We start from the raw sequence: 23,488 nt of genomic DNA on the forward strand, positions 1-23,488 counted from the left end.
TGCAGGAATGCCCTTGCGTCTTCCAAACCAAACTCGGTCATAGTGCTATCAGCAGTTTATCATCTGATTTCGTGAAATTGGTTCTATATATTTTTTAAAGTCTTAAATCTGACACTCTGTCTACAGAGGAATTCCCAAGCATCTTTAGCTGCTGTTGAGACGCATAAGTGAAGGACAAGTGTATTGTCCTCCACGCTTTAGAAGAGAAGCTCCAGGACGCAACAGGAGGCAGAAGTTTAATTTTTCTCTTCTTGTTGGAAGTTCTGAGTTGCTATGAGTCCTTTGTATTCATTCCTAGTTACCCAGAGTCCGGTTCCTTTATTCAAATGAAACCTTTCAATCTATCCAAGCACTTTTTTTTTTTTTTGGCGACTGGCCACAAAGAGGAGGAAGCCAGCGCAGCGGCCCCCAACCGGTTGTGACTTCAGCGAAAACAATACAAGAGACGTCACACTGCCGAAGCACCCACGCCGCTCAGAGCCCACCAGCGGGCGCATGCGCAGAAAAGGCGAGGGCCGGCCGCCCCCAGGGACCGTGAACAACTGCACAGCAATTACAGTCTCGGACAGTCCTGCCTTCCTTGTCGCCCTGTGGAGATCCCTGGCACAGGCTATCTAGGATTAGCACCCGAAGAGAAACATAGGAACCTGCCATTCCGTTCTCAGCACGTTTCCGTTTCAAACCACCCACTTCCGGTTCACTGGCCGGTTCCGGTCCCGCCCCCCACTTCCGCTTGCCTTCGGGTGTGCTGAGGTAGATTTCTGCGTCTGCTGCCGCTCTTTCCGCCGCGCTCCAGGTGAGGGGACGCGAGGCACCCTGGCGAGCTGCCGGTGGAGACGCCGTTGGGGCTGGGGGGTTGCGGCGCTGCTGCCCGCGCGGCGTGGCCTGCACTGTGGCTGGAGGGAGCCGCGTCTGTGCTAGTCCGATGCCCAGGCCCCTGGCCCCGGCCCGCTTGTCGCGGGGGCCGCCGCCCTCCCATCGGGCCTTCTTGCCTGTTTCGAGGGCCGCACGCGCCCCCGTGGGTTTTGCGCTCCCAAACTATATTTCTCCCTCTTTTCGGGCGTGTCCATCTCTCCGCTCACCTTTCTTGTTGAAGACATCCCAGGCCCTCTTGGGTTCTGGAACGTCTAACCTGCCTTATGTCATCTTATACCAACCAGTCACTTCGCACAGCTGTCACCTCTGTACCACCTCGCAGTTGCTGCTGATGTGCTGTCCTGGCCAGGAGTCGACAGTATTTCAGAGTTACCTTTTGCTATACTTGTTGAAAAGTTAACTCCTCTCCCCTTTCCCAACGTGTTACTTTTGCTGCTCTACTTTCAAACTTCCACCTTTGCCAACTTTTAGTTGTGTGGTCTTGGGCAAGTTGTTTAACTTCTTTTTCAGGTTTCTAGTCTGTATAGTGAGGGCAGTAGTTGTTCTGGACTATGAAGATTAAATAAGATAATTCAGTTAAATTGTTTAGCTTTGTTATTATTCTATCTCCACAACCATTTGTGTAGCTCTTTACAGTTTACAAAGTGCTGTCACAGATGTTATACCTTAACACTATTCCTGACCAGTAAATATTAATAGAAGACTGAGGTTGAGAAGACTTAGGTTGTGGTTGAGAAGACTGAGGCCCAGAGATAGGAACTGAGGAATTGACTAGAGAATGTCAACACAGTATGTTAGGCAGAAGAACTCCAACCTAAATACCTTTTCTTGACTCTACGTTTAACGAAAAGGTATGCCCTTTGCTTGCTTGTCTGGATTTGATTGTCATCCCCCCCATCATTTTTCATTTTATAAATATGATGGGGTCTGAAGTGATACAAAATATTAGAATTGTGCGACAAAAGAGGTTAAATATGAAAATATAAAATAGCTCACATATTTATATCGTCCTGCTCAATTGGTATGAATGATCTCAGTAGTGATGAAGTGAGGTTCAGTAACTTTTTAAAACAGTGTAAAGATTTAATGCATTTAAAATTTTTTACGGTATTTTGTTATGCTTGGTCTTTTACAGGATTTGCCAAGTTAGAATTACCACTTGTGGCATAGGTGCTTCAAAACGTTTGTATGCTGCTTTTATTAAGCACATAGAATCCATGTCACCTGGCACATTTCTTTTTTTAAGGCTGGGAACATTGAAGAGCCTAGAGTAGTAGCTTTTAAATTTTAGCATGCACCAGAGGTGGGAAGATGGGGCTTGTTAAAACACAAATTGCTAGGTCCCTTCTCTCCACCCCGATGACATTTCTAACAAGTTACCAAGTAAGGTCAATGCTGCTGGTAGGTCCAGGGACCGCACTTTGTGAACCAGTGGTCTAGAGGGGACATGACTTATCCAGGGTTACCTGGAACTCAGGTAATCTCACTCAACTCCCTGCTCTGTCCATTGTTACATATATTGTATTAGCTCTGGTTGCATTCCTTACTCTTGTAAGTAATCATTTTTATTCTCACCTCTTAAGAGAAAAATAATGTTTAAACCATATTCCAGTTTGACTCAAAAGGTCCGTTTGGCTTTTTATTGAAGATCATAACATTTGTTAGAGCAAGTTCTGTATAAAATGGAATACGTTGACCTAAATTAACATACTTGCTTTAAATTTTCAGTTGAACAGGTCAGAAACATAACAGAGTAAATATAAATACGAAGTCTTTCATATTTACATGAGTATATACGAATATGAATTTATGGTGCCCTCTTCTAATAGGCAAGTTTGTAAAAGACTCTTTGTTTCCAAATTATTTTTGCATATTGCAATTTAAAATTTGCCTTTCCTTTTGCAGTTGGTGTTGTTAGATGATGAGTGCAGTCAAATGTTTCATTGAATAAGTGAAAGTATTTAGAAATACCAATACCTCGAGATGAGAAAATCCAGTTCTCTGACCTGTGGGGGAAATGAGTTTATGAAAAGTAGGAAGCTTAATGGGGGAAGAGACCTATATTTGACTGTCAGTGGTAGTAGCAACTGCTGTATAATCTTTGTGTACTTAGATCTGCACCTGTGGATTTTATGGATTTTATATTTCCTGTTTTTTGATGGACTTAACTCCTGTAGGCCCAATTTGAGAGAGACAGTTGTGATGTAGGGGAAGAAACATGAGCTTTAGTCAGAAGACCTGTTCTGTTACCAGCTATGTGCTTATGAGCAGATTACATAGCCTCTCAGAACTCCTGTTTCCTTAATTGTAAAGATGGAAGACTTATCAAACAACCTTGTTAAATGAGATTGTATGTATAAAACCTGTTCAGTTAGTAAAATATGAAATAACTAATGGCTGTTTACTATTTAGCACAGTGTCTGGAACATAATAAGCTTTCAGTTAAAAATTATTTAACCAATACTTAATTTATATAGCGTTTACTGTGTGACATAAATGTTAACTAATTTAATCCTCATAAGAATCCTAAGTAGGTAGTATTCCCTATTTTACAGATGAGGAAACCTAGGTATTAAAAGTCAAGTCACTTCTGAAAGTCAAGAAGCTTATAAGTAGGAGAGCTTACATCTGAACCCAGGTATTCTGGCTCTAGAGTATATGCTCCTTTTTGTTTTCTTTTTGGTGGCTGGCATGTAAGGGGATTATTAATCCTTGACCTTGGTGTTATGAGTACCATGTAGAGTTTGTGCTCTTAATGACTATACCACACTACCTCTTAAATGTGAAATGAATGTGAATGGTCTGTCATAGAGGAACTTGCTTGTACCATAAACCTGACAAAATAGAGTGGGAGGGATAGGTAGTTCATTGCACCTTTCCAGCTGAACAACAGGGAGAATATGATAGAGTATTAGGAAGTAGTGGGGGAATTTTAACTTTGAGTCCTGCTAACTTTTGGTGTTCTGGTAGCGCTTCTGCAAGGAAAAAAATCCTGTTTCTCTATCATCAGATTATAAGATAGGACTCAAACTGCACATGCTTATAAAACTTAAAGTTACAAGTTTGGCCTCAATATATTTATTTTAACTTGTTCATCTGTATGTGCCTTCCTTTCTAGGTAATTTTTTCTGAAGGAAAGCTGCCTCCTCATATGTTTCAAGAATGGCTCTCCCTATCATCGTAAAGTGGGGAGGACAAGAGTATTCAGTGACCACACTTTCTGAAGATGATACTGTGCTAGATCTCAAACAGTTTCTCAAGACCCTTACAGGAGTACTGCCAGAACGCCAAAAGTTACTTGGACTCAAAGTTAAAGGTAATTCTCTTGTCACTTCAAACTTTTTGCATTAATATTTATGAATTTTTATGTATTCTGTTATCTGTTTTCTTTGTCTTTCCCTTTGAAGATTTCTTTGATAGGGATATTCCTAAAAATGTTTTATTGGTAAAAGTAAGAATATTAAACGTTACTTGAAGATACCACCAGTGTTAAGATTCCTTTTGATTCCTCTGGCAGTTGGTGTTTGCTTTTTAAATCTTTGGCACAGAAGTCCCAGGTAAAAACTGTTATTTATTTTCTGACAACTGACAGCATTTTTATTACAGCTTGGACCTTGTACACTCTTCAAACTATCTTTTCTCTTTCAAAAGTAAAGATAAGATTTAAAAATTATAGGCAGTGTTGATATCTAGTTTAAAGGGGATTTTTATGTTTGTATTTGTCATATCATTGAAGGGTGAATTTTGTGTAACAGTAAATTTACAGTTTTATTGTAGACACTTAATTTCCAAGGCTTCCTGGAAAACAGTTGTCTTCATCTTGAACAACAAAATAAAACAGTTTATCTTGTTTAGTTAGTTGACTAAAGATGGAATAAGATGGAATTGGGGAGAAAAACCTTGTATTAGTTCTTAGTGTCTTAGATATGACTAGTTCAGCAGTAACAATAATTTATTAATGTAAGGGGGAAAAAAAACAAAAAAGTCAAAAACTGTTGTGGTCTCTGTACCAAACCTTTTAATGTTAGGGTTTTGTATAATGGAATAGTGAAACCAGCACCTGAACTTTAGTGAGAAAACAGTCATTTGCTTGTATTGTAGGCAAACCTGCAGAAAATGATGTTAAGCTTGGAGCTCTCAAACTGAAACCAAATACTAAAATCATGATGATGGGAACTCGTGAGGAGAGCTTGGTAAATGTTTACTTTTGTTACCATTTGTCTCTTTGAAGATATTATGATTTATACTACACTGTTGTATTATAGTTTAATTGTGGTAAAGTTGTCAGTCTAGCAGTCAATAAAAGTAAAAGCTGCACAGTGAACGTGGTATTAATATCAACAAAAAATAAATACTGGGGAACTTTTTAGTATATAGTTAGCTGTAAGTATAGAAGTAGCCCAACTGGTCAAATTTAATATGGTAAATGTGCCCCAGGGACGTATATAACAAATTATCAATTGTGAAAATTTTTCCACATTGTGTGCTTGAAAGATTAAACTCAACTTGTGCCTCTCATTTGATTTTTATGCTGTGCATGTATTTGTTACGTTAAAGATCATATGGTGAAACAAAACTTTTTTCCGTCTTAATAGGAAGATGTCTTAGGTCCACCACCTGACAATGATGATGTTGTCAACGACTTTGATATTGAAGATGAAGTAGTTGAAGTAGAGAATAGGTAAGTGCTTTTCATTTTAGAAGAAATTGATTGTAATGTGAGAAAAAGTAAATGTTTCATCTGATTTTACTTTTTCCATTAGGGAAGAAAACCTACTGAAAATTTCTCGCAGAGTAAAAGAGTACAAAGTGGAAATTTTGAATCCTCCCAGGGAAGGGAAAAAGCTTTTGGTACTAGATGTTGATTACACATTGTTTGGTAAGTCAGTTAATAATGCTCTTCATCTTCTGTCACCTACAACAAGTTTTTCTTTTGTTTGGTTTTTTTTCCCAGCAACTCAGGATTCACATGAAATATTTGAAAGCTTTATCATTCCAAAAGTAAATCATTCATTGTAGAAAATACAGATAAACAAAAAAAGTTATCTGTAATTCTAAGACCCAAAGAAAACCACTCAGTATTTTGGAGTGTATATTCTAGAGTGTGTTTATATATAGTTCCTTTTTTTCTTTTACTTAATGATAGATTGAACATCTTCTCAGTCATTAAGTATTATTTGTTGTGAATTAAATACATATACGGGGGTACTTCAAAAAGTTTATGGAAAGATTCGTGTTATCTTTTAATTCTATTTTTCCATGAACTTTTTGAAGTACTCTCATATATATTTTTGGCCACACAGTATTCTAGTTTGTGGACATATCATAATTTAATTGTTTCCCTATTAATTAACATTAGAATTTTTATGAGGAATATTTTTAAAATCATTTTTGATTATATTTTATCCCTGGTTTTCTGTTTAATTATTATTATTTTTTACTGTAACATAGTTGATTGTACTTATCTATGAGGTACAGAGTTTAATTAATATCATTACCTCTGTGCAGTAGGTTTTCTGTTTAATTACATTCAGATTCTTGAATTTAAAATTTCTCATCTCAAGAAAGAAAGGTGTTCATCCTCTAATATTGGCAAGAAATAATTAACCCCATATATTAGAATTTATTTATCTCTAATTCTAAACTTTAAATATGTATCGTAAGTTAATGTACTCTTTTTTTAAATTATGGAGTTAATTGTGTCTGTCATTTTCATGAGATGTGATTGTATCTGCAAGGTGGATGATTAAATGTAAGTATAGGTAGACCTAGTTTGTTTTTCAGTATCATAAAATAAGATCTAAACTTTAGAGTCTAGATGAGAAAAAAATTTGTAATTTACTGTATGAGCCTGAATTCTCAGTATTGCTCTTAGCACATTGAGCAAAGTTGATTGATTAAAGTTGGATTTCAGTGATATTAAATTGAGTGCTTTGAAAGGTATCTTTTTGTCAGCTGATGTAATTCAGTCTGAAGCAGTTTGCAAGTGAATGTTTGTATTACATTTCATAGTAGTTTCATTGATATTAGGTACTTGTTCATGATAATAAACTAATAATTATCTATGATCGATTTTCTTTTAGACCATAGGTCTTGTGCAGAGACTGGAGTAGAATTAATGCGGCCATATCTTCATGAATTCCTGACATCTGCATATGAGGATTATGACATTGTTATTTGGTGTAAGCTACATTTTTTGTTTAGATTTCCATGGAAGTAAGGTTGTTCTGTACATTATTCTGCTCTATAAAACATGACTTAAAATGACCTGTGTTTAAATGTTAAACAGTTTTCATTTTTTTAGCAAATTTCTAAAATGAGCATGTTTGACTTTCTGGCATCACAGTGTAAACTTATATATTCATTTGCCAAATACCACTGAGATAGTTAAGTATAGGACAAGAGTAGATTATGGTGTTAGCCTAAAAATGGCCTTATTTTTCCAGTTGCCGCACCTTGATTAGAAATTTTTCCTTCTGATCTTTTCTGTGTAATCCTTAAATGCTTCAGGATATTGTTGCTTTCTCCTTTCTTTCTTACTCCAGTTTCAAACTTGGAGAAAGATATGTTTAAAAAAAATCAGTGATGTAGTTCTCCAGAAATAAAGGAAGGCAATATGAATTACTTAAGAAAAAATTAATATATGGACTAAAGCAGTGTTACTCAAATTATGGCTATCCATCATTCCAAGAACGTACAGTTCTGTGTGATAATGAGTTTGCTGCAGAAAGTAAATCTACTGTATTACTAAGCTCATTATTTAGTTCAGTTGGCAATTTTTTTTTTTTTTGTAGCAAGGCTTTCTCAAAAAATGAAGCAATGCTTCGCTTCAAATCCTATCTCCCACAAACATTTAAAATTGCTTCTTGGCAATTTCATAAGCAGAGAAGAGTTATCCTGATTGTGAATTAAGTAAAATCCCATGAATTAAAGATGCTATGTTTAATTGTACTGTCTTTGATGAGAAACTACATAGTTGTTGCAGTATGTAAATTTCCTTTGTACATTTTTTTTATAATCAGAATTTTCATTGTTCAATAATAAGTTCATAGATGTTAAGATGAAAAACATAGTTAAAATATGATAATTTTCACATATAATAATAATAATAGGGGGAAGAGATCTTCCTCATAAACAAGTTTTTGTTCAGCAATTCTAAATCTGAGATGACTTTTGTTTTCCTCCTTCTGGTTGGCTGGCTGGTATAGGGATCCAAACCCTTGAGCATGGTGTTTTCAATACTGCACTCTAACCAACTGAGCTAACCGGCCAGCCTACTTAAGATGACATTTGAGAGAAAGGTTTATCCTCTAAATGTTATTAAACGAGACTTAGAAATTTAGAGAACTTTTTACAATCATATATTTAAGTTATTTTTGTGAATTATATATCATGGTAGTACATTGAAAAGTGCACTTCAGTTGGGAGCTAAATAGACTAGGGTTTTAATTCTGGCTCTGTCCTTAATATATGATACTTGACAGGTCACTTAATTTTTCTGAGCCTTAGTTTTTTTACCTGAGAAGTGAAGATAACTAAACCTATATTACTGGTTAGTTGTAAGAATAGAAATATTAGTATATCAACTAGTACCATGTCTGACCTATAATAACTATTTAATAATTAGAAACTATTTTTATTTTTATTAGTTGTGAGTCTTTTTGTTTTTCATCTGAGAATTATAGGCACAAAAGAGGTACTGAATTAAAAATCATTTTTCCCTAGTTTATGACTGTTTTTATCACAGATACAACAGTCTCTAAAATTTTAGTTCAACTGACCAGTTTTGCGTTTAAGGTTATTGTTTTGCTTTTCATGTGTGTGTGCTAAAGATTTTTATTTTGGGAACTCAGGTGCCTTTTTTGCTTTTAAAAAATACACACAAACACCAAGGTCAAGAGTTAGGATCCCTATACTGGCCAGCTGCCAAAAAATAAAATAAAATAAAAATACATACATATACTTTACATAATTAAATTGCTTTTTCTCTTTTTAAGCATGTTACTTGGTTACACATACCTATAGAGTTTAGTCCAGTAACTTAGGAGTAGGAGAACACATAGAAGTGAGGATTGAATTTTAGTATCAGTGATCCCAAAACTGGTTGTCTGACAGTGAGCAGATACATAACATAGGTACACTTTATGAATTTGTCTCAGATTCCTTATTATAAGCTACTAGATTCAGTGAGCATTACGTTTGCTGAGCCTGACAAAATGCAAATTTTCATTGGCTTTAGCAAGTCTTCAACGTAAACTTTTGACACATAGCATTAATATGCTTATATTGACATGCTATATATATATACCCGTGCATTGCCTGGAAGTAGGAACATGGAAGAAAGTTGAGATCTAGGCACCCTGAATTTAAGTTTGGAATTGATAGAGTAGTGGTAGGGCTGTTTTTAAAAGGAGTTTGGGTTTTGATTTATAAATTTGCTAGGTTCAAAGTACTTTCGAGCATTGCTTACCTGTGTCTCATAGATAATAGTTGTTTAGATTTTATTCTAGGGCTGGCCGGTTAGCTCAGTTGGTTAGAGTGCAGCCTTCTAACACCTCGGTCAAGAGTTCGGTTCCCCATGCTGGCCAGCCAGCTGCCCAAAAAATAAATAAATAAATAATAATAATAATAAATTTGATTGTGTTTTGAAGACACACCAAAATAAGTTTATTTATATAAATATTTAAAAGAAAATTACAATAAATGTGCTAGGGACTATTATTTGTGATGCTTAGAAAACTTATTTATACAGAAGAAAGATATTTTTAAATGAAATTCAAACTTTTCATATATATTGTGTTATCATTCCTCATGTTTTAGCTGCAACAAATATGAAGTGGATTGAAGCTAAAATGAAAGTAAGTGTTAGAAAACAATTCATTGAAAATTTTTTTGATACTGCATTTGTCTTGTTAAAAGTTCTGGAACTGAATTAATTTCATTCTTATTGGAGGGCATTTAATAGATAGATAGATGCCTGTATCAGGAGTAGAGGTATCTTTACAGTCTGTTTAATGGGTATTGTGCTGAGTGCTAAAGTCTTTTTTTCAAGAAAAAGTACAGCTAAGTTCCTACCCCCTTTTTCTCCCTCTTTTTACAATAATACTTTTTCTTTCTTTCTTTTGCTCTGGTGTATAATACTTAAATAGATCCTGCTCTTCTAAAATGATGAATAGGAAGTAATCTGCTTCTAGTTTATTTTCCTTGGATTACCATTTATTGATTTAGCTAAATGAGACTAAGGTACTTGGTAGTTGTTTAGCAAGATGTGGCAGCCAGTGGGGTAAAGTTAGCATTATGGGAAATTGCAGCTGGAATATTCAGAAAGCCGGGAATTTTCCACATTATTATATTTTAACCTCATGATTATTTGTGTTTGTAGGAACTGGGAGTGAGCACAAATGCAAATTATAAGATTACCTTCATGTTGGACAGTGCTGCAATGATAACAGTGCATACTCCAAGGAGAGGATTAATAGATGTAAGAAGTCATTTTACTAATATTTAAAGTTGTGTTTATTTTCTACTATACTTTTTGTATTTATACTGATGAAATAAATTAAAGGAGTTTAGAAATTCTTCTGAGTGGATAGCAAAGCAGCAGTTGAGTTTTGACACAGAAAAATGTGTTTAAGGTTAAAAGATTTAAATTTTAGTGATAAAATTAAGGATCTCAAAGCAGGAATGTCAAGAAAGAAACTTGCGATGATGGATAATATACTCTGATGATGATAGCACAGTGTTGCTGGATAGAGTAGGTGAGACAAATACTGAATATCATCAAGGAAGATACTAGGAACAAACCAAAATATTCTCACCCTGCCCTATATGAAACTGGTAATAAAAACAGATGCATCATGATGCATGTAGTTTGGGGTGATGTATGTGTGGTCCTTGAAAATAGCAATAAAAACCATCAGAGAAAAGGGTTGGTCTAAAAATAGAGTTCTTCACTTTGTTTACTTATCAAATAACTACTCATGTTATTGAGTATGTACTATCTGCAAGGCCCTGTGATAGTGGGAATAAAGAAATGAATGAGACATGGTCCATGCCTTTTGAAAGCACACAAACTAATAGGAATTGGGGAGAATTTAGGATACTAGGAAAACTTAGGAGAGACATTATTAAAATAATCAGAATTATAAATAGAATGGTTTAAGTGCATGGGAACTTGCTCAATAAAGGAAATACTGTATACATCAGAGGGAAAATATAATTTATTACCTTCTAAAGTAAAATAATACATTTCCAAAACCTAAACTTTATAAAGAAGTTTGGGAAATGTTAAACATAACAGTGTTTATAATAGTGAAAAATTAAAGGAATAAAAGTAATCCTCAGTATCGAGCATTAAGGAATTGGCCATGTAAACTGTTGTTATCTACAGTAATAGGATGCAGCTAGTTATTTGGTATAGTAGAATATTTAATGATTTAAAAATTTTCATGACACATTAAAGTAAAAGTATTTTAGAGAGCAGTAATGTATTTTAGAGAGCAGTGTTTTCAAGCCATAGAAAATAGTTCATAACCTTTGTTTGGTTTAGGATTACCCTTAGCTTAACAAACATTTGTGAATTCCCTGAGGCTGCTGCTATTTATACAAAAGGCTGAAGGTAAATACATCAGAATATCTAGTTGTTATCCTTGGTACTGACTGGATTACAGATGATTTAAATTTTTCCTTTTCTGTATTTTCAGATTTTTCTGTGGTCAGCAATATTACTTTTCTAACTGAAAACAAAGTAGTCCATGTTTTGGGGAACAAATGGCACTTGACCTAATTACCGAATGATAGCACTTTTTAAGAGGATTTCCAACTCTGGGTGTCATAAAGACTGACTTCTTTTGTCACATTTCTTGAGGCTTTTGTTAGTAAAACAAACCCCAAGAATCTGGCTTACTATGTCAATTCTTTTATATATATATATATATATATATATATGTCTTCGAGTATTTAGGGGTTTTATTTCAGTAGTAAACAAATAGTGAAAAAAACATCAGGCAAATAAAATTGTAGTAAAATTAACATATTTCAGTAACATTCTTTGCAGTAGATAGGATACTAGGAAGGAAAAAGCTTTCTTCATATTAAATTAAGTTATAGAAGGAGAAAAATAATATTTTAATCACTTTTGTCATGATTTATTACCATTTAATCTCATAATTATTATTACCATATAATCTCATATTACCATAAAAATCTCGTATTACCATAAATGAGATTCCTGCCTTCAACAAAAAGTAATTTTCTTCTAAAAATTAACTTATTTAAGAACTTTCTGAATGTGTCATACATTCATATGATTCAAAAATAAAGTTGAAGTACTTAATGAAAAGTCTTCCTTGTACCTGGGCTCTCCAGCCACTCATTCTACCTATAGGCAGTCACTATTATTTCTTGTGTGGTCTTATAGAGACTTACTGCAAATTGAAGCCTCAGATTAAGAATTCAGAAATAAGAGCAAGAATTTACAAATTATGATGCTTTTGAAGTTAAGCACTCAAATAACTGAGAAATTATGCACCCATAAAATATTTAAATTATCAACTAAAAGAGCCAGGTACATTTTCCCTCACTAAGGTGTTCTAGTTTTGGAAACAGAGCCCATGTAACTCCCAAGCTCTGAGAGGGCATGCATTAGTCCAGGACATCATGTGACTGCTTAACAGACATCTGAACAGTTACTTTAGATCCTTTTAAAATTAAATCACCACCTTTTTTGACCCCAAAAACTTTGAAAATTATGGGAAGTCTTATAATGGGTTTAATTCAGTTAGACATAAACAGATCTTTTAAAAGTTTGAACATTGTGGGATATATCATGGTTTCAAGTGTGTTGGACTTATGATTGGCGCACACAGCCAGACTTCACTGTCTTATAGGGGAAAGGAATACTCTTGGCATTGTCCTGTAGGGTATTTTGCAGCATGTCTGATTTTAAGAAAGGATGAATTATTGATAAACTTTGAGTTAATTCTAAACTTTTATTCTAAGGTAAAGCCTCTTGGTGTTATATGGGGAAAGTTTTCAGAGTTTTACAGCAAAAAAAACACCATTATGTTTGATGACATAGGAAGAAATTTTCTAATGAACCCACAGAATGGATTAAAGGTAAGACACAATTTTACGTGCTGTATGCTCATGTAATCTGGACTATGTGGTACAGCTTTAAGCACTGTTGAATTTCATAAATTTTTGGAAGTACTGAATTCTTATGGTCACAGGTAAGAAAAGTTCAAGTATTTAGAAAAATTCATATAAAATTGAACATTCTGTCTTCTGCATTGGTAGCTCTTTAGATAGCCAACTCATCCAAGTGTTGTCTGTTTAATTAGTTCTGTGGGAACAACATGGGCTTACTGACATTGACATCAAAAGTTAAATTGTCAGGCGTTTTATTAGGTATACAAATCTTGGAATTTCTGATGTTCTGGTTAGCTGGAGAGCTGGCAGTAAGGGTACTTTTTTTCCCCTCTCCTTTTTGAGCTGAAACTAAAGAGATTTTTGAAAATTCGTACAGGGCAAGTGCAGATCTTAGAATTTTAAAATGCCTGAGATAGAAGGATCCACAGTCATCTTGTCTATCTTCTTAACTTTAGAAACAACCTAAGGATGAGAAAGTTTATGACTTGCCCAAGATCATATACAAGGCTACTTCAGAAAGTTTGTGAAGAAACAGAATTAAAAGATAATACAAATGAAAAATGAACTTTTTGGAGACTCTCTTGTATATAACTGGTTAATGACAGAATTTGGGTTAGAATCTAATTGACTTAGATCCTAGGTCAGTGATGATCTTAGCATGCAGTTGCATACAATCTTGTGTAGATGTGATAGTGAAATTTAATCCTGGAAGCAGAATAAAATTGGTAAGAGAGAAATTTGAAACTTAAAAATTTCTGGCACCCATGGTTGCTTATATGTTGGCACAATATGAAGGTGGAAAAGATTGCTCTCTATTATGGTACTAATGCAAATGTAGTTTCCATTTGAAGTGGAAATCCTGACACTAAGATAATTTTATTCTCAGTCCTGGACTTTCTGCCAGCTGGATTCTTGGTAGTTTTAAAAGACAAGAGAGAAAAACCTAAAGTACATTTTTGAAGCATTCCTTGTACACTGTTGATATGGCCTTTACTGTACAATAAAGATAGTTTTAGGGACAGAATGCTAATCTAGGTAGTGAATTGCCACAAATATAAAAGCTGTTGACTTGGGAGAAAAGTGGTATGTTACCCTTAAAATGCTTTCTGTTTGAGGGTTTGGGAGAAGTGCTTTTCCTGTATGTAGTTCATAAAGTTTAAGGTACAAAATATATTTCTGAATCTTGAGAAGAGATTTGATTGATGTAAACCCAATTTTCTATGAAACTAATGGGTATTACGTGTCCTTGTAAGGAAGTGAGGTCATAATGTTCAAGGAATGATTTTTGAGGAAACCTTTAGCTTTTTAAAAAACTCAATCATTAGTTTCATGTGTGTTTAGAAGAAACCTTAATTTCCCAACCAGCATTTGTGCCCTGCTCATGTCTTGATAGAGAGAGAAATGCTATTATTAATTTTTAGTTCTTCATATTACTTTACAGCAGAGTTTTTAAAAAACTGGGGGTACTCAGTAGACTCAATAAAGGAATTCCTAAAAGTACGTATGTCCCCACCCCAAAAATTCTAATTCAGGAAGTATTTTAAATCATTCCAAGGTCATTTAAAGGTGATCTCTTGTATGTCTCCATTTGAAAATCTCTTTTAAGATGATTATTAATGATCTGTTCACATTGGCTTAGAAGCACTTCTGAAATTGAGAAATCTTCTTAAATACTGTGTTTTGTTATCACAGCTTCATAATGCACTTGGTAAAAATCTCAAAAAAGATTTCATGCAGATCTTAAAAATAAGATTGCTCATTTTAAAAATAGTTAACTTCTAATAACATAAGCTTCCAGTCTTTTTTTTTTTTTTTTTTTCTTTTTAAATACACACCTCAGACAAAGTGTGAGCTGGCCCCAAGAAGTGAGTAACAGCCAAGTTTGCCAGTCTTAAGGTTTGAAATATATGGAAGGCATTGTGAATATCAATATAGTATTAAACTAAAAGCATATGAATGTTGGTCATGCATAAAATAAAGGAGCTGATGTTGTGAAAATTTCATTTTCATTGTCTATACAAAGAAACAGATATGAGAGAATTCAGCTAATCCAGACAATCTTAAGTTTCTAAAAATGTTTTCTTTGATATAAGAAAATGAGCTAGTGCTCACATATGTTGCTTGCCCTGCTAGTGAGCACTTAAATCAATTTTGAAAAATGGTACCGTGAACAATTAATTATACTGGAACAAATGAAGTCAATTAGGTGAATATTATATTTTTTGCCCTTAATTAGTTTATTTTAACTTTAAGAACCAGAATCATTGGAATATTTTAGTTTCGTTGTTTAATAGTGCTTAAGACCAAATACTTTTGGAGAATAAAAACAACTTAGTAGGACCTTGGATTGAAAATCTTATTTGTCAACCACTCATCGTGTACTTTCTTTTTCAGTTCTAAATCTCTTCCTGCTGTTTAAGCTGGAATCGCTTTGGTACATTGTATATTAATAGTTTAAAAGTTAACATGTTACCTTTAAAATCTCTAGGACTTGAATGAAGAAATACTTTAAAACATTACCATTTTGCCCAGTATTATGCAGAAATTTATTTTACTACATAATCATATCATGCCTCTGTTTACTGCCAGCCCCAGGGCTTAAGCAAGACCCTGTAGAGCATCTTCTTGATCCCCCACATTCACTACTGCTGCTGTGAAACATCACTGCTCGCACTACCTGTCTGGAAGTGGGATCTCCTGCAAGTGCTGGCTTCTGAGCAGACTCACTCTGGTAGCTCTTATTGGTACCCTTAAAGCAACATGGGAGCCCAGCTAACAGTTTTGGATGTCTCTGGCACCAAGTTGTTCTGATGAGAGTAGAACATCTGGGAAGATTTTCTTCTCTCCATTTGAGGCTGGTGGTGTGTTTTTCCAATGACAGAAGAAAAACACAGTTGGTCCTTTGTTTTCTTAGGTTCAGCATCCGTGGATTTAACCAACTATGGATCGAAAATATTCAAAGATAAAAACAATAAAAATAACGATACAACAATAAAAAAAATTACAAATAAGAAATACAGTGTAATAATTATTTACCTACCATTTACATTGTAGTAGGTATTATAAGTAATCTGGAGATGACTTAAAGAATATGGGAGGATATGAGTAGCTTATTTGCAAATACTATACCACTTTATGCAAGGGACTTGAGCATCTGTGAATTTTGGTATCTGGGGGGGTGGGGGCTCCTGGAACCAATCCCCCATGGATACTGAGGGATAATTATATATAAAAAAATATATTTAAAGTCTTCTGTACTCTTTATAGATACGGTAGCGGACTTCTTTTGGCTCATTGCTCTTGTTTCTCAGTGAGTGACAATGATTAAGTATCATCCATTTTTCATTGTTACTCTGTAAAATTAATAACTAATGGCCAACTTAAATTTTCTCCAAATCCAAATAAGGGTATATTAATATGTTGCTAAGTATGATTTATTCAGTCCTTACACATGTGCTTTAGGAGTATGTGTGATTATTTTTTTAAAAAAAAGACTTCGTGACAGAAAAATTGGAATATAAACTGAACTACATAGAATTGTATAATCAGCCCCCAGGTATGTATCATTCAGTTCACACAACTTATTAATTCATGGATGATTATGTTCTATACCCTACCTACTTCCCCCTTTTTGATATTTTGAAGCAAATCCAAGACATATCATTTTATCTAAAAGTAATTTAAAAATTTTGAAAGGCTATCTTGAATTATATAAAACTATTTGAGCTGATGTCTTTTAAAAAAAAAAAGCAAAACACTTTTGGAGCTATAACATAAAGAAAAATGCATAACATTTATAGTTTAACAAATTGCTGTAAAGTTAACTCATGTAACTACCACCCCAATCAAGATATAATATTCTTTGCTAATTGCAATCCCCCCTCACTGTCTACTATTTTGACTTTTGTAGTTTGAAGTGATGCTTTTTAAATGAATGCTTTTCATCATAAAATATATCAACCTTAAAAATTTGGAAAATATGACTTTATGGGAAACTCTTAATTAAAAAATGATTTTTACAGGGACTTTAATGATAAAGAAAACTGCTTATGATAAAAAGTGGGAGAGAACAGGTTATATAAATGTATAGCAATGTCTCAGCTCTATAAAAATTTCATAGAAAAATATGGAAATGAAAATTATTAGCGTTAAAATTTATCTCACTCCCCTGTTAGATCCAGCTTGTGAATTCACTTTTTGTGAGTGAAATAAAGTGAATGAAATTAATTAGTAAGAAGGAAATACAATGATAGGAGGAGGAAAAGTCTAAGTAGTTTTGCAGAGTGGAGTAGCCACGTAGGGGTTCAAGTGCTGAAAGAAAGCTGGTGATTTGCCAGGCTAAAACTGAAAAGATAATGTTAGGTAAAACAGGAAGAGCTTTTAATTTGTATTGTAAACATTTTACATGACTTTCTATTTGTTAAACTTAGCACAGTATAAAAGTAATTTTTAGTATTGATGTCCTTGGAGATATTTTAGCCTCATTAACTCTAATTCAAATGATGGAATAGTGTAGATTTGTGTTAATTTTTCTTATTTGTGAAGTATTGAGTAATATTTTTTTCCTCATAGATAAGGCCTTTTATGAAAGCACATCTAAACCGGGATAAAGACAAAGAACTTTTAAAATTAACTCAGTACCTCAAGGAAATAGCAAAATTAGATGACTTTTTGGATCTAAATCACAAATATTGGGAAAGGTAAGTGCTAATTGCTATTCATTTCCTCTTTACAGCAATGAATAAAAAATTTTTCTGGTGACCCCAGTATATACATGACTTTTAAATTTTATTTAAAATGGGTGAATTCTAAAAATATTTTCTAGTGTAGTGACCTATTCCTTGAAGGTATTTTTCCCTTTTGTTTTAACCTGCAACTTGTTCGTAAGCCCACAACTTATAAGCTCTTTAATACTTCTAGTAGAGAGGACTTGAGAGACTGGTACATGTTCATGATGCTACCTGTAAATTATTTTGTGACATTAGGTAGGCCACTCCTTTATGAATCACATGGTAATGTAATCCCTATTCTCATACTGTATGTAAAATAATGTCAGGGTAAAATAAAATACATTTAAAAATTCTCCTAAATAGTGTTGAAAATTAACAAGTAACTTCTGTGCATAGCAGAAATATTAGAAAACTTTATTCCACTGAAAAAACAGTCATGATTTTCCTTACCAAGATAACCACTGTTACCATCTTGGTATATAGTCTTCCAGTCTTTTTTCTAAGCACAGATGTATGTACAAATCTTGGTATAGATTGCATATAAACATGAAGATTCTGAGGCAGGGAAAAACCTCTAGAGATGTGAAAGGGATTACTCTTTATTACAAGTGATTGATTTGGAATTTGATCTTTAAAGATATGATTATAGTACTACAGCACCAAAAGAAACCATTTGCATAATAACAACACTTTGGCTTCTCAAATTCCACTTTTGGCTTTCCAGATCACTTTGACACATAGCTTCTTATTAGAGTCTCATAATCCTATTAGGATAAACCAGACATTATTATCTCCATTTTCAAATTGCAGATGATGTAATGGAGTCATGGAGATAACAAATGCATAGTTCAATGACACAAAGCGAGCAAGTTCCACCATAACAACTTGTCCAAGTTTCCTGATTTTAAGAAATCTTTCTCTCCCCCCACACCACAAATTACAGTAGTTTGTAAATGTGAGAAACAGAGATGTAAAAATTTTAATTTAGTGGTAGATTTCTATTATATAATATGAAGAAAAATTGGTTTGCTTAGTAAATTAACAATTTTGCATGTTTTACACTCTTGATCAGAGTCCTTTAGGATCTTTGGCCCACTATCTTTTTTTTTCAGTAGGAGAGAGAGCTTTTTGTTGATAACAGTTTGCATACTGAAGAAATGCAGCCTCTAGAGGAAACTGAAAGTACATTTCCTGGCCCACTGTCTTTATGCAAGAAAAATAAGATCTGTAAATGGAATTTGAGTTATATTTAGAAATTACACTAGTTAATATACTGACTTTCACATTTGGAAGTAAGGCAGTGTGCAGAGATAAGTTAATGATTGTGAACTCTGGAGCTTTGTTTTGAATCCGGGCTCTGCCACTTCCTAGCTGTATTAATGTGGCAAAATTGCTTAACCTCTTTGTGCCTGTAAAATAGGGATAATTTCTAATAGAAACTCTCAGGGAGCTGTTGTAAGGACTAAATGAATTAATATGTGTATGTAGAACAGTGCTTGGCACATCAACAATCAACAGATACTAGCAATTATTAACAATACTTATCTTGAAAAGTTTTCTCGTTAAAATAAACTCCTTTGGGAGGAGAGTTAGATAATTTTTATGAATTTAGCATGATACAACTTTGACATCTTTATTTCTTGCAGGTATCTTTCAAAGAAGCAAGGACAGTAGTTACAGGTTATACTGGCAGTTATTGGAGATACTTGAGATCCATGAACTTCGTGCTTTTATGCTAGAAATTGTTATTATAGTGCTGGACACTGAAGCAAATACCAGACTGCTTACACTTGGTCTTCCAGTTTTTTGTAAATTTAATTTTATATTTTTTGAAGATTATAGCAATATGCTAAAAAAATTCTTTTTTCCCCTATATGAATATACTGTTACTCTTGAAAAATATTTTCTCCAGCATTGATTACTAAGTTTTCTTTCCACAAAAAAAAAAGTGGAGAAAAATGTATACTCAACAGTGTCATTTTGTGATTTTGAAGACAAGATGTCTTGTGTTTTTGTCTCATTATGTTACGTCTGACTAAATCTAAGACCAAACCTGTCTTGAAACTAGTGCTTTTCCCTTTAAAACCAAAAAAAAAAAAAAAACCTCAACCAAAAAACAAGTTTTTGAATAAAGAACCTAGTTTGTTATGCTTAAAATTACCAAGAATTTTTTTATTCCTTTGTCATAGATATAATTTTTCTTCTGTACTTCACTATTTACGTCTCTAAATTCTGAGCTGTCTCAGTTTGGTCTAGATGTGTGTCAGTGTTCTTTAAGTAAAACTGGAAAATGTCAGTTGTGATATAGCTATGTCCTAGTATGAGAAATAGAAAACATAAAACTGAAGAATAAAACTAAGTAACAAGAGTGTGTCTCTTTGGTGGCTAAGAAGCACTTCTGCCTAAAACCATTGTCATAAAAGCAGTTAAGGCAATAAATTTTAAAATGGGACATATCACTGATTCAACCCTAAAAAGCATGAACAAAAAGTTTTTGTTCTCTTCTGACTATATCTTGTCTAAGTGCTTAACACTGTGTTTCAGTGAAATTATCTAGCCATAAGATTAAAAAAATATATTATTTGCAATGCTTACGCCTGCAGATATGTAATGTGACCACTGTTTTGTGTTGACAGTATTGCTTTATACAGTTCTTGTATATGAAAGGAATCGATCCTTTTAGATAAACATGGTGTATATTGTTCTTATGGGACTATTTCAGTGTTGTAAATAATAAATATCTTTTCTTAAAACATTGGTTATCTGATCTGTATTACCCCAAATATTTTGTCTCTTTGTTGAATCATAAAATGAACATTATGTTTAGGCAAGGACCTCTTGAAAAAAATTAAATGTGTGTGGTAGTAAAGGTGTGCATATCACTATGTATGCATCCAGAATTGGCTTTAGCAGCAAAATTTTTTTTTCATTAAACAATTGATTATACATATTTTGGGGGTACAGGGTTGACTATCCATACCTGTGTATTGATCAAATCAATATGTATGATGATCAAATCAGTAATTAGCATATTAGTATATTCATCATTACAAAACGTAATCATTCTTAGTGTCTGTTAACCAATTTCTCACTGGCCCCTTTCTGCCTCCCCCTTTCCTACCTCTAGTAATCACAGTTCTGTTCTCTCCTGAAAGTTCAGTGTATTATTGTTTTCTTTCTTCCTTTCTTTTATTTTAGCTCCCACTTATGAATGAGGACGTGTAGTATTTCTCTTCCTGTCTGTCTCATTTCACTTAACATAATTTTCTCCAACCTCATCCATTTAGCAGCTAATTCGATATGTTAAATTACTTAATTCTGTAAGCACCATGTTTTCAGAAATATATACTATTTTCTTTATGACAGGTTATTATAAAAGATATGGTGCAGAAGAGTTTGAGAACTTTTAGGTATTTAAAATGATTCAATTAAAATGTGTTTCTTAATTATGAGGCTAAATTTAAGTAAGGATAGAATCAAATTTTTTAGAGTATTCATTTCATTGGTATATTTTCCCACCATAAAAGTTTATTATTTCAAAGTAGGTGTGGAAAGAAAACTGAAAACTTTAAGCAATTAACCTAGGTAAAGAAAGTGCAGACATTTTCAAAATCAGTATAAGCTATTAAAATATAAACATCAACAAGGCCCAGGAAGCAAAGTAGGATTTTTATGAAACATTTTCTGCCATTAGGTGGTGCCCAAACCAAAGTTTAATAGCTAGTATGCTTAATTAAGTTACTCTGGGAGAACATTGTCATTATTGGCTTTTTGAGATCACATGTGCTATGTGTGATTAATACCTTTGTAGAGTATGGGAGTTTTAGTTTGTCTTCCCCATCTCATGGTTTATTGGACAAATCCGCCTGTACATATCTATGTATGTGGCACAACTGAGCCAGTGGATGGCTTAATTCAGATGTATATTCTGGTGAAGCAGCAAGTTATTTTTATCAGACATACGTTCCAAATTTTATGACAATTAGTATCTCTAATGTATATTTAGCCAGTACTAAACATTATTAAATCTTTGACTCAGAGGGCAGTTTGAGATCTAGTAGCCCCTCAGGCCCTTGCTATGAAAATCAGCTATTGGACTAATAATACCTATAGCAGCTAGTCTAGTTTAAAAGGCAAAGAATAAACAGGTTATTAGTAAGCAGCTGAAACATGTTCTTCATTCGTGGGAAATAAAATAGTTGTCGTTTGGGGTAGGGAAAGGATCTGTGCACAGATAGGAACTGGGAAAGAAGGATATGCACAAAAAAGGGGGGGGACAATTCAAATTACTTAGGTTATTGTCTTTTAGATGACAGCTGCTAAGAATTGTAATAAAACCTGAATAGCGAATAAACCTGGTGAGTTTTTTTCATCCCAAGTAATCAACAGAACTCTCTCAATGGACAAATTGTTAGTTTCCACTGAAGTATTTTGCATCAAAACTCATTAATCTATTTGCTGGAACAGCAGCCCAAGGGATATCACTAAAAATTTAATGCTTGGATGATTATGTGAAGATCTAGTTTTTGGAATTGCTTTGGGGAGGCTTTGTGGGTCTTAGTGGGAGTTACGAGTCTTTAATTCATTTATTTTATTTTTAATTGGCAAATAATTATATATATTTGTGGAGTACCATGGTGTTTTGATAGATGAATCCATTGTGGAATGATCAAATCAGGCTAATTAGCATATCCATACCTCAAATATTTATCATTTCTTTGTGTTGAGAACATTTAAAATCCTCTTATCGTTTTGAAATTTATATTATTCCTATTGTCAACATTCTGTACAATAGATCACCAGAATTTATGCCTCCTATTCAACTGAAACTTTGTTTCCTTTGATCAGTATCTCCCCTTTCCCCATCCACCTCTCCCACCCCCCACTAGCTTCTTGCAACCATTTTACTCTCCAATTCTGTTGAGTTCAACTTTTTTAGATTCCATATATGAGTGAGATCATGCAGTACTTGTCTGTCTCTGCCAGGTTTATTTCACTTAGCATAATGTCCTCTAGTTTCACCTATGTTGTTGCGAATAAGAGAATTTCCTGGGTTTTTATTTTTTTCCCCCAGGCTGAATAATATTCCATTGTGTATATATACCACATTATTTGGTTATTTCCATATCTTGGCTATTGTGAATAACGCTGTAATGAATATAGGAGTGCAGACATCTCTGGAGTTCTGAGTATTTACATCTTAAAGAGAAATCTTTTGTGATTTTTTTTCATAGATTTATCAAAGATTTCCGAGAAATTAGTGCATTGTAAGAACTGGAACAAATGTGTATCAGGTATCTTGTGGGACTAGAAGAGGGGGTCAATTGTCTAGTAATGTCGATGGGGTTCCATGTAGAAAGTAAAATCGTGAAAATATTCCACATTAATAATTTTTTTTAACTCTTTGAAAGAAAAAGCACTTCTTAAATGCCAGTGTAAAGATATTCCCTGATATAAACTGCTGCTTATTAAAATATTAATTTGCTTCTAAAAAGCTTTAAAAGTTGAATTTAAGGCTTTGGACCATTTATAAGCAGTAGAAACACAAACCTTCAAAATACATTAAAAAAAGAAGATTGCTAGTCATTAGTGATGTTTCCCCTAAGTCAATATGGCTACAATGAATGCAGGTTAACTTGTGTGTGTATAATGTCATACTAAAGACCCAACTGTTGACTTTTCAGGAATACATAGGTTATTAAGATGAGGTGAACAATTTTTAACTGAACACA

The 23,488-nt window shown here is 33.8% G+C and overlaps 1 protein-coding gene across 2 annotated transcripts; it reads left to right on the forward strand.

Moving 5' to 3' along the window:
- The first annotated feature begins 725 nt into the window (after window positions 1-725).
- UBLCP1 (ubiquitin like domain containing CTD phosphatase 1) lies at window positions 726-20,509 on the forward strand. 2 transcript variants are annotated; one of them, XM_063086873.1, is made up of 11 exons: window positions 726-796; window positions 3,995-4,192; window positions 4,978-5,069; window positions 5,472-5,557; window positions 5,640-5,755; window positions 6,960-7,058; window positions 9,697-9,734; window positions 10,259-10,357; window positions 12,877-12,993; window positions 17,599-17,726; window positions 19,403-20,509. In XM_063086873.1, the coding sequence occupies exons 2-11, from the start codon at window positions 4,039-4,041 to the stop codon at window positions 19,428-19,430; spliced, it is 957 nt and encodes a 318-aa protein (XP_062942943.1). In that variant the 5' UTR covers window positions 726-796; window positions 3,995-4,038; the 3' UTR covers window positions 19,431-20,509. The 2 variants fall into 2 exon arrangements, with proteins under 2 accessions (XP_062942943.1, XP_062942944.1); XM_063086874.1 differs by lacking the exons at window positions 17,599-17,726; window positions 19,403-20,509 and adding an exon at window positions 15,616-15,675.
- Window positions 20,510-23,488: the final 2,979 nt, after the last annotated feature.

This window comes from Cynocephalus volans, chromosome 2 (assembly GCF_027409185.1).
Source record: "Cynocephalus volans isolate mCynVol1 chromosome 2, mCynVol1.pri, whole genome shotgun sequence".
NCBI lineage: Eukaryota > Metazoa > Chordata > Mammalia > Dermoptera > Cynocephalidae > Cynocephalus > Cynocephalus volans.